This window comes from Belonocnema kinseyi, chromosome 4 (assembly GCF_010883055.1).
Source record: "Belonocnema kinseyi isolate 2016_QV_RU_SX_M_011 chromosome 4, B_treatae_v1, whole genome shotgun sequence".
NCBI classification, from domain to species: domain Eukaryota; kingdom Metazoa; phylum Arthropoda; class Insecta; order Hymenoptera; family Cynipidae; genus Belonocnema; species Belonocnema kinseyi.
In genome coordinates, this window is record NC_046660.1 from 123031268 (window position 1) to 123044164 (window position 12897).

General features: G+C 36.6%; 1 protein-coding gene across 1 annotated transcript in view; it reads right to left on the minus strand.

Annotated features, from left to right (window-relative positions):
* Positions 1 to 5598: 5598 nt before the first annotated feature.
* The window catches only part of LOC117171068 (synaptotagmin-6), a gene marked incomplete at its 5' end in the record, with an annotated part of 240457 nt that continues 233158 nt past the window's right edge, over positions 5599 to 12897 (minus strand). The window contains 2 exons of the mRNA XM_033358117.1: positions 5599 to 8148; positions 11784 to 11948. Of these exons, the coding sequence (XP_033214008.1) occupies positions 7963 to 8148; positions 11784 to 11948 (351 nt within the window). The remainder of the gene's footprint in view (positions 8149 to 11783; positions 11949 to 12897) is intronic.

Genomic DNA, 12897 nt, shown 5'->3' on the forward strand with positions numbered 1-12897 from the left:
TTACGTTTGTGATGTTTGAAACTCGATATCTCAATTTTTTAGAGAACTCCTTAACTTTCTTAATTTTCTGATTTTTTTCATGCTGAAAACCCCTGTACAAGATCCCATGACTGTTCCTGTACATGATCGTTTGCCAAAAAAAGGACCAGATATTCACGTGGACGTCCATAAGCATGTACACGTTCCCGTACGGGTTCCCATGTGTTCTGCATGTTCATGTACAGGTTTTTTGCACGAAATTTGGTCCTAGTTCTAGCAAAAAACCCGGACAGGAACAATTACGGGATTATAAATACTAGCACAGTTAATCCTGACCATATTCATGATCTAAAGTTAAATAAAAACGCTACAAACATTGGAAAACTATAATTATCCGACAGCAGATAATTTTTATCACGAGAGAGATGAAAATTATCCGTGGTCGGATACTTTAAGTAAAAAAAAAGTTAAACAACCGCCGCATGTTCCCGCTGGGAGCAACAGTCTCTATATCAATGATACCAGCTTCCAGTAGAAAGACGGTAAATCACACTTAGGGCCACTTACCACTGCTGGAGTGCAACGATACCAGTATCGCCTCTACGCGAAAAGATTACGTGACGCGACCGCATGCTCTGTGGTGCGAGAAACACTCAGAGGAAGAGAGCTGCTTTAGAAAGCAGAGAAACATCATTATCCAGGTCCCTCTCTAGCCCAAAGATCTGGCTGAAGAGCTTCGTGGAGATTTTTCCGAAGAATCGGATCTTTGGAATATTAATTGTAGTATGTAAAATGCAGCGAGAGCTTTGGAGAATGCAAAATGTAAAAACCTACGGCTGATTATAAGAACAAAAGACAAATACATCAACTCAGCACCAAGATAGGCTGGACAAGATAGTATGCATCCCGTATTCATTAAATGCTTGTATACATAATATCTAGCGGGAAGGTCATTGCCAGGGTCCAACAGATCCCGCGCGAACTGCAAATCCGTGATAACACTCAACAATTCGAAGTTTCTGAACATCAGACAACATATTATTGACGGAATACGGATACTCTCTGTCGCTAGGAAAAGTCTAGAGCTGAGAAAAAGTAAGATTAGAGAAAATGAATAGTATTTCTTTGATCCATCTCTAATATTCCACGATTAGAGATCTTCTCTCGGGGAGAAGTCTAATAAGTCCAGCATCTACTGGACATAGACAAAAATAACATAAATAGCTTTAAGAAGCTACGCTCTGCTCCCGTAACACCTAAGGAGGAATGCCCACCTATCACTATCGGAGAGGTGAAAAAATTATTAAAACGCATGAAGAACTATTCCGCTCCGGGACCAGATGGTATCAAGACTTGTTGGTGAAATAATTTTCATGAACAACATGAACAGCTGTCCCAAATTTTGACGTCGGAGCTGAAGTCGGAAGATCTTATTCCAAAGTCGATGGTAGAAGGACGCATAGTATTCTTTCCGAAGATTGGCAACATCTCTGACCCAAAGAATTATAGGCCAAGAAAGATGCAGCATCCTGCTATCACTATCTATCGATGGCATGGATTGACAGACGGAAAGCTTTTAATTCAACCTGTCGTGGACTTATCATCTGTCTGCTGGAAAGCTTAAAGGTTCACCGCCTCCCCCCACTCATCATCAGGTGCAAAAAAGAATTGATGCCGCTTCGGAAAACCATCCTTCTGCTTCTGTGGTAAAACTTTAAATATAAAGTATCAGGACAATAATATTTTTTAAATGGATGATCTCATGAACTGTGCTAAAAATAAAGAGCAACTAATGCAAGGGAAACTTAATGGCATCCTCAAAGATCCTGATCTCGTCGATAGAGGCGCTATATGACACCTTGTCGCTGAAGAGCTGCACATATCTCAGCGGGCCACAAAGCCAAATTCAGGACATAACGTCGATTTGAAATGCTTTCCGTTGTGAATAAAAGTGTCTTATATGACAGATTTGGTCTTATAAACTGTTCGCGGTGAACAAAGTGTCTGCAACGAACGTTCTTGCCGTTCCGGTAGTACTCTGTTCATTTGGAGTGGTTCCATGGACGAAATACGAGCTCAGTTTCCTTGATATCCAAACACGAAAAGATATGCAGATAAATATAAGCATGTACTTTAACTAATCTGTTCCGCGATTTTACATCTCACGCCGTCGAGGTGCTTGACAAATACCTAATCTTAAATGTTTCCACAAGATGATTATTCTGGGTACAGCACATACTGTCGCAAATAGACGAAACCATCTTCTTGAAATGGTTAGGACACACGAATAAGTGGATAAAGTAGTGTTTCTGTACGAAGTAGCGGAGGAGGCTGCTGAAACACTTTGCCCTGATTTCAATCTCAGGAGTGAGCAAAATGCATCAAACATTATCCATCTCGAGTACTCACTCCTGAAGGAGCCGGTTCAAAAAAGAATAGCAGAAAAGCTTTCGTTAACAGCTCCTCGAAAAGAGGGTGCACGCCATCTTTCACCGAAATCTGAAGGACCAGTCAACTTCGTATAAGTGAACGTTTGCTTTACTCATATCACCCGAATTGCAGTTGCACACGGAGGGTGAAATCTCGCAAAGAGTCTGCTCAAAGCAAATACAATCATATTTTTTGGCAGATATGGTCTTCTAATCAGTCGGCGTTACCCAAGGTATCTGCCACTACCATACTTGACATCCCGGTCCCACTCTACTCTTATTGGCTGATTTAATAAAGGAGAACAAGTTTATCGTCCTTAATATCGCCACGCGTGAGATCATGCATATACATAAGAGCTTGCATATCAATTCGTCCATTCCGCAATTATACATCTCACGCAAACAAGGCGGACGCAGACTTATTAATTCCAGTGTCTTCATAACTGAATTATTCTGAGTAAAGCTAACATAATTGCAAATAGCAGATACGCTTGGCATGAATTTTAACTTTAGAAATAAGGAAAGTGCGTTACTCCATCTAGATTCCTCATTTCTAAAGAGTAAAATCAGTCCTTGTCGAAGATTTTCAAAGCAAAATACACACTTTAACCCAATAATCCTTTAGTTATTAGTACCAAAAGATTAAAATGTTAAACCAATTTATGCACAGTAAAGAATGCTTATAAAGAAAATTTGCAGCACATTATAGGCAGTCAATTATCACTCATTGTCAGTGTAGCTAATATCAAAACATGCATTTGTCAAAGTTAATAAAGCCTAATATTATTGGAAAGTGAATATTGTAGTAAGTATCAAGGTCAATAGGCAGTAAGCAAATGTGGCATTACGCAACTCTTACGTGATTATTACCTTATATAAATAGATTAATTAAACTATTTTGCATTTTTCTGAAAATATATATAAAATTCTGCATGGAATTCTGTATCAATCATACTTTAGAGGATTTTCGCATTTTTTGAAAAGGATAAAAAACATAGATTTTGGGTTATTGGTGGTAAATTATATTTTAATCTATTCTCTAATTAGTTGACATTACACTAATGTCCCAAAAGTTACTAGAATTGGGTCAATTTTATATTTGAAGAGAAAATATGATACGTGCGCTTATGTCACTTGCCAACCTTAAATCAGTTTTTCTAGAAAAACGGTTTTTTAGAGTTCCATTTTCAAAATTAACCCATGGCTTCATTTTTCACCTAGAGGGTTTATTCTGGGTCTGAAATCTCAAGATTTTAGTGGACCATGTGCCCTAATACGTAACTTCATACCAACGAAGTGGGTCACTCTTTTCTTACGCCACGTCACAGCTACACATATAAAGAAAATGATCAGCTTGAATTTTAAACGGAATGAAATTTTGGAAAAAATATTTTACTTTTCTTAAACCTTAATGCACAAAGATTAAAATTTAATTTTTCTGTAAGTTCAAGAGATGCATAATTTTTTTGATTCTTATTAATAGAAATGTTGTTTCAAAAAGTACTGCCTAAAACAAATATCTTTAGATTTTTTTAAACTGCGGTAAATTATTCTATTGCAGGACCCTATAATAAGTACAAAATCACAAATTACTATATTGTACAGTAACCTGGATATGGGGGACGTGGATAGAAGTTTCTATGTAAACTTTCGTTTTCCAGCCAATTCATAAATTAAATTTTATTGCGTTTTCAATTCTCATGTTAAATTGATAGACAACTTTATAGTCTTTGAGGTCTGGTTGTGAATTCATTTTACTAAAAATGAGAGATCACTTTGTTGTTCATTCTAAAAAAACTAGGGGAGTAGGAGTAGAACATTTTATTTTTAAACATAAGGTTCAACCTACCGTACACTCATGAAAGATTTCCTAAATATTTTGAAGTATTCCTAAGTTTCCTTAAATATTACAACAGATTTTAAGGCATTTTTTTAGTATTCCGATGATTTAAAAAAAATTTTATGACTCCACGTTAAAGTTACATCATATGAAGCTTCATATTCCCAAATTCCTTAATCGACTTAGTATACATAGAAAAATGCGCCAATATTATCATTTAAAATTTTGATATTAGTAGCAGCAGCACCACTCAATTAGGATTAAATTGATGGGAAGGCATAAAACTTGGTACATGTGTTCTTCGGAACCTAAAAGGAATTGAATTCTCTTCTTCTTTTTCATTTTTTGAGGGGTTTTCAGTGGTAGGAGAACCAGGATATCTCTGACATGCGCAGTAGGAATTTCTGTGTATTTTTAAGTTCAATTATGGGGTTATATAACCTAGAAATACACAGGAATCACTACTGCGCATGGCAGAGGTATTCGCATTTTCCTATCACTAGGGGTTACTTAAGTTTGTGAAATCCGCCAAAATTTAAAAACAATTTCAAATTAACTAAATAACAAATAAAAAGTTTAGGTTTATTATTATATATTTTTTAATTGTATGCGATATTCAGAAAAAATAATGAAGGCGGAAAGGGCCCCTCACCTACGACTCGTTCTAAAAGCATTCCACTTCTCACGAAATAGCCGTCTATCTTATTGCACTTCCTCTCCCCATCTTTCGTAGACAGACTTTTTAAAAAGTATATTGTAATTTGCATTGAAATATATCCCGAAATATTTCTAAGTATCCTGAAGTATTCTTCAATATTCTTAAGTATATTTACAAATATCCCTGAATAATATTCCTTCGCATTCTTACATATTTTCTTATATCCTCATGTTCCAAGTATTTCTCGTATTGAGAGATATTCTTCGATATTCTGAAGTATTCTCAAATATTGCAAAGTGTTCTTTAAGAATGTATTCTTCATACACTCAAAATAAGACTGGCCCATTCCCCGAATACATGTCAAAGAATCCTATTCGAGTTCCTATAGTTTACGACACGCAATGGACTGCTCGCAAGTTTTAGCAAGCCTAGGGCTCGCGAATGTTTGTTTTCGCGCTTTGCGCTTGATAAGATATTTATTTCGCGCTCGATAATGTAATTACCTCGCGCTACGCGCTTGGCCTTGGTATATTCCCCACACTTGTACACAGACTTTTTAAAGAGAAAGGTCGAAACATCGACAACAGTAATTTGTTGATTGTGAATTCTTTTTTGTTAAAGCTCCTTCAGCTTTAGCGAACACATTCTTATCACGTATCTCGTGCTTTGCACTCGAGTTTGTCTCTCAAATTGTATATCATTTCAGTAAATATGTATTATTACAATTTATAACATGCATTGGTATTAAAACAGACGTAGTTTCATTGTCTCGTTAAAAAATGCACATTCTTCCAAAAAATCTGTTGTTATCCAACTTCTGCCGTTTTTTATAAAACTGAAGTTGCTCATTTCTGATTTCATTTTTACGATTAAAATGTTACACATTCGGTCTACACAGCAGTCTAACTGTTTTTAATTTATAAATTATATCCCTAATCTCAGTGACACATACTTTCTCCATTGAATTTTCCATGGCATCGTGTTCGTCTTCTAATAATTCACTACAAGAGTGTCTCAAAGCGTCTAGGATAGTGAGTTTAGTTACAACAACAGTCCCACAAAACTTCTATTAATGTGGGTGGGGGGAGATTTGTTTCATCAAGACTCATAGTTGGTTGGTGTTTTATGGTGAGTTCTTTTGCTTAAAATGTTTATTTTCGTGTTTTTTTTTAAATTTTGTAAATGCTATATAACTTTGGTAATTTTGGGTTTGATCAAAAATAGTAATTAGGATAAATTATTTACTTTTTCGAATACTGTGAATATCCGTACAGAGAATGAAAAATGTCCCTCAGTCCTGTCGGACCGAATGAACGGAAAGAATACGCTGCAGCGTACCCTTATACTATCGATATAGTTTCCTTCCGTATTATGCAACAAAAACTAAAAAAAAACAGTAAGGTAAACCTTTAGTTTATTTCAATTCGGATTCTACGTTAAATTTTTCGTGAGAAGATCACGGAATAATTCTTATAAAATCAATATTCAGAAAATAATTGTTTAAATATTGATATGAGGCAAATAATTTAGGTCTGTAACGCTCATATGAAATATAATTCCAGAAATGTTAATTATAATTAAGGATCGTTAGCCATTTTCTCACAATACTTTTGACAAACTATACATCCTTTTAAAATTGAACAGTGTAAGATATAATTTTAATACGTTGTGCTCTTGTGTTACAATTTATAAGTCTTATTGTATGAATTTTCATGTTTTCTTTTGAGTATCTATAGAATCTAAGTAGAATGATTCCATAGAATTTCTACATAAATTCTAGTCTACTTTCTGTAGAATTTATACATGAATACCACAACATTTCACAAGTGGGTAACAAGCCACGGTAACTTCCGGATGTTGCACCAGATCAACAACATAACAACATAACCACATTAACAACATAATCAGATCAACGACATAATCTTCGAGTACATAATATTTCTTTAGTACACGAAGTGTCGCACTAGGTATTTACAATGAAATTTTATACAGGAAGTCTCCTAATATTAATGAATGAGAAGGATCACAAAAATGGACTTAGATTGTATCCTGAAGGGACCCTGTGCATTGGATGCTTCATAACAGGAAGTATTCTAGTATTTGAAATTTTTTGATGTTGCCAGATCTGATTTTGACATATGAAAATATATTAAAAAATTATTAATTGATTTAGCTTCCACTAGTTGATTTTTAAGGAGTGTGAAAGTCGTGAGATTAAATATTTTGAACCGTTTAAAAAAATCTTCTTTTAATCGGAATTATTAATAATTCAAATAATCTATTTTAAACTTTAAATTACATTAAAGTTTATTGTCAAAATGTGTTTGTAATCTTTATTTATTTATTTTAAACATCTGGTGCAAAACCTGATGCAAGACAATGATCAAGACTGAATTTTATGTCAATTTTGGTGATATTGGTTATAAAATTCTAGAAGACTTTCTGTAGAATTTCACTGTAAAGACCTTCTGCGAGATTTTTTTGTACTAAGGTCGTCCTAGCGCGAAAAAACTGGTCACATATTACTCTTAGTATACGAATTATCCACAATTTCTCGAATGTTTTGTCGTTGTTGACCTGGTGCAACGGCCGGAAGTTACCAGGGCCACGTTTTAGAGCTCGGACAAGTTGGCGAAATTTCTACTTAGGTTGCTTAGAAATCGCGTGGCCTTCCAAATCAAACTTCCCTGTAGAAGTCTTTTGAATGTCACTTTGGTGTTGAGTAAATTTCCCACATCGACCTGAGGAATTTAACGAGTGGTTCAATTAATGATAGGCATTGTACCGAGTTCCTTCTTCGTGTTTTTGATACTACTTTCGCAATTTTGTCAAAATCACATAGAAATTCTACATAGAAAATAGACTAGAATTGATGTCGATTTCATGTATAAATTGTGTACAATCATTTTACTCAAATTCTATAGATCTTTTTCACCTGGGATAGGGATACAATTTAAATTGTTTTAATTTGAACAAATGATGCAACTGACGTCGCATCAGTTCGATAAAGAATATACATTTAGATTTATGTAAAATATTAAAAATTTAACCATTTTCTAACGTAAGGTGTGCCACATAGCTACACCGTTTCTAGGCGAATGCGTCATATGCTGCCAATGTTCTTGACTCCTATTTCCACTTTCCGGAATTAGTATAGATCCTGTTGCTCCGGGTCCAACAATGCAGGATCCGACGATTGCATTGCTACCGATCAATTCGCTGCTAGAGTCGAGCACGCATACCTGAAATAAATGGCGTCTAAATATTTGTTTTCACAAAATTACAATGGCTTTTATGAGATTTAACGGATTTACAAAAAATATCATGCGATTTCAGACATTGCTTTCTGGTGGATAATATAATACTCTATTTTCAGACCTCACTTCCTTTGTGAAATATCGTTACGCATCACTTCAACCTAATTAACCATCACGCTATTTCCTCACCCTCATACCTAGCCACTCTCTGCTCTTCCCTCGTCAGTCTTCCTCACTCCCCTCTTTCATTAAGAAAATAAATATATCTCGATAATGTTTTTGGAAAGGCCTTTTCTCATGTCAATCGAGGCCATAGATAGCCAGCGCTCGACAGCCTTCTGCGCTTTTCTTTGAGCTGTGTTCTTCGAGCATCTCTCGATATGCAGGTCCGATTGTCCGAACAATCCTATTATGTAGAATAGCTATGAAGATTTTATACAGCGTGTATAGACAAGTTATTGCCCTGTAATGATTATGTTTGCACAAGCTACCCATCTTCGGGAGGAGTATTGTGCTTCTTTCCACCAACGCGGAGCTTTATAGAACTTTATACTTCTTATGACTTTTTCCACCTCTTTAGTAGTGATGGGTGCGCATCCCACCTCAGGTGATATGAGGATGATATGGATGCTGGACTTCGAAGACCTTTCTTAAAAATTCCTCGACCTGCTCTGCTTTAGGCGGGTGTTTTACAGTAACTATAGGGTCTCGGAAGAGGCGATATGGGTCAGAGAAAAACTGTTCATTTCTCTGACTTACCTGGTTAGCAGTGTTGACTTGTTGATAATGTGATGAAGAATCAGTAATTCGCGCGCGAACTGTCAGATCTCGGTAGTGAACTTCCTGACAGATTTGATGTAGCCAATCACTCACTGAATGCGGGAGGCGTACTGTCTTTCCTAGTGCTCAGCCTGTCTTTGTGCTGAGTTGATTTATGTGTATTTTGGCCTTATGATGAGCCATTATTCAAATATATCGATTCGGTTTCTTTAAAGTCAAAACCCAAGGGCCTACGATAACGCCACCTGACGCGTCCTCAGGTTGCGGATAGAGGGTTAACCGTATTCAGAGTGTCTACTAAATCTGGTTACAATAATTGATAAGCATTCTCGGACAATTGTCCAGGGATAATTATGAAGGAGAAAAAACCAAAGCTGAGGCTTAACAACTACGCGGAAAGCTGAATAGAATCTTTGTAATGTATCTGAAGCCCGCATCTTCACTTCATATTTAAAGTCGAAAACGCATATATCGTAGTGGCTGGTGCTAGGACGTGCTCTATTTCTACCGAAACCCGTAGACAGTATTGTTCTAAGAATCTGGTCTGTATGGAGAGAGATGTACAAAAAACGTGACTCGAAAAAAGCTGTAGCAGGCTGCCACGATGACCTGCTAATTGACAGGTGCGCCTGAAAAGATTTAGCACTCCATTAGCGCACCCTGTCGATGGCCTGGATTGCCTAGCGGAAAGCTTTCGATTCATAATCCTATAGAATTATCATCTTTCTGCTAGAAAGTATAAAGTTTCATCGACACATAATGAAATGCACAGAGAAATTGATTCCCTTTTTTGAAAACTAGATTTACCTACTCATCTGGAAATTATCGAGTCAAAACGAATGGCGTTACCTTCCATTTTTAGCGAGAAAATAATTCGTGAGGATAAGGTCACCCATGTAATTTATACACATGCCCTGAAAATATATGTTTCTAGTTCAAAACAACTTCATAGTGCTTTGATATCGTCGAGGGGGACCCAGAAGAGATTAATATCGACTTACGTTTGGACAAAAGTTCTAAGAATAATCTGAAGCGAGGACAAGCCATTTGCTTGTGGATATGTGTGTTATTATACATCTTGACACAGCCTCTCCGAAGCAGACACAAGCGTCTTATACAACAGATTTGGCCTTCCAATCTGTCGGCGTTAAAGAACGTATATACAAATAACAAGCTTGCCGTCCCGGTTCAACTTTACTCATTTGGGGTTGTTTCATGAGCGCAGAAGCAGCTTGCCGCCCTCGTTTTTGCTTCGCGTAAGATTATACATGTGCAGAAGAGTTGGAATATCAATTCGCCAATTCCGCGATTATACATCCCACACGGTCTGATGCGAGGGCGGCCTTCTGAATCTCCAATATCTCCATAACCGAATTGTTTTAGCTACACCTTAAATCGTTGCAAATGCACTTTGTGCCTTATCAGGACGAAAGTACGTATCTTCACAGCCATAATTCAGCACTAAAACTGCACTACTACCATTTTTGTCGCTTTTAGAGTGTTAGACATGACCCGCCCTTGACGTAAGCTCTGAAGTAGATAGAGTTAATTATTTAAAACAAAAAGTAAACATATTTCTGCAACTAATATTTTTGCATAGCAGTCGCTATTGCGCACTCTAGATCTGACATCATTTTCGAGGACTTCGAGAAACAAGCTATATATTCGTGGTCAATTTCTCGGCTCCGGCCGACTTCAACAGCCCTACTAAGAAGAAGGAGAAGGAAAAGAGGCATCAAGGCCTCAAAATGGAGCTCCAGAGATTGCACCCAAAATATTCGGTAAAAATAATTGTTCTTAAGCCAAAAATCCCAAAAATCCGTTGTGCCAAATCATACAAACATAACAAGGTACTTGCAAGATGGAGGCAAAAGGCTGTCATCCTAGGGTCACTCTTTGTCCCTAACACACACAAGGGTTTTACCGGCTTATTGTCCGCATTTTGTCGTGCCCTGCAGACAGCCATCTCGCGATCGTAAAATCTGGCCATATGTGTGATTATATATGTGAGTAGGACATGTTGGTTAGGAATAATTCTATTGAAATAAAATATGGAATTTCAATGCAATAATTCTGTATATACAGAATGATTGTATGTAGGATTTCGTAGTTATGCGGATTGAGTTAGAATGGATACTCTTGATAAGTTCGGATTCTTTTAGAATAAATTTCTCTTTGAGTTTTTAATCGGAATTCTGTATTTGGTAGGCCTCTGAATCATTACGATTCTTCAAGAAAGAATTTCCTGCAAAAGTTCGAAATCATGCAGATTGATTTGAACAAAATGTTACCAGAACTCCTGTGGAGTCAGCCGGACTTATTGGGAATGAATGTTCTACGAAAGTTCTGATTTTGTATTCCACAAACAGGGTGGATTGGGCATAATTCAGAAATAGATTTGGCATTCGCACGGAATGAAACGGATTCAATTGCTCGGAATCAGACGGACTCTGACAAAATCATTTGCATTCCCAATAAGTCTGAAACTTTCACCAGAGTATACGTAGCTACCAAATACAACAAATATTTTTATTTCTGCGATTAGAATGCTACGAAAGTCAAGTCTACAGAAACTCGCCGTCTTCAAAAAATTAAATCAAGCTACTTTGATTACGCGATCTGAGTCGGTCCGTCGATCCGCGAACTGTCGGGCTAAAAACTCCAAGAGGACAATATCAGGCACTTGGATGAAATTTTCCGCACCTGCACTATCACATAAACTTCTAAAAACTCCGATAGTATATCGTGGCTATAACCGAATGAGTTCACGATTACTTTAGAAGGATTTAATGGTATAACAAGAATAATAAATTATACACAAAAATAAAAAATGTATTTACTTCGATAGCTGAAGAAACCAGTGATCCTGCAGGAACATTAAAAGATAATGCCTCATTCCAGATGGGAGTCATTGTTGATTTTCTGACAGCAGTTTTCTTCTTCTTAACTCTCTTATCTCCAGAGAGAAGACTGACTTTCACGAATGGATCGAGCGATTCTTTACCCTAAACAATCAAATCATATGGGCATTTAAATAAAGAAGATATGAAAGAATATTTGCCTTGTAACCAGACACTATATTTATTTTTTATAAGAAGAGTTATAAGAAGTTAGAATCTTAAACAAAAAAAAAATTTAGTATGAATTAGTAGTGTGTACAGTATCGTTTGCAATTAAGATCAAAGAATTTTTATTTTTAACTTGCAAAGTAATCGGTCCGGAAAAGTTATTTAAATTTTTACCGGGGCTTAAAAAAGGAAAGGCTTCAAAAGATTTAAAAACACTCTAGATGAATTCAGAAGACCAAGGGATAAAAAGAAAATTGTCTAGTGAAGTCTACGTGATTAGACGTCTACGCAACTGCGTACAATAGTCGACTGATAATTCGCAGGTCCATGTCACCAAGCAGGAGGCCTTACAGAAGTCCCCCATGAATGATAAACAGCTGTTTTTGAGAACAGAACAACTAGGTACAAAGTTTAAGTACACGGTCGTATACTTTCTGAAGAGACCACTTATGTAAAAACGGCACAGGGATGACTGTGTCAAATGCAGATGTGAGTTTAAAAAAGAAAAAAGAATGTTTATTTGAATAACTTAAAAATGCATGTGAATTATGGAGATATGTTGAATTCTAATTTTTTAACGTACGGGAATGATAAATGAAAATGTTGTTGTCCGACCGCACTTAACAACGTGTCATTGCATGCACGTGTAATTTGGCTGCTTCCAAACCGTCGGCGTTAGTAAATGCGCACTTCGCCGCCAGGCCGACATACTAGGCAGTCTGATAAGTACCCGAAAATTCTAAGAGGTGGCATTAGTATTCACTAATGTGAACCATTTTCGTCAAGCTTGACCCTTCAAATGACGCCTGTCAAAACTTCAGCCATTTATGTTTACGCATTTACAAGTTACAGCACTGAGAAGCGACTAACCTCCGAGTTTTTTTTA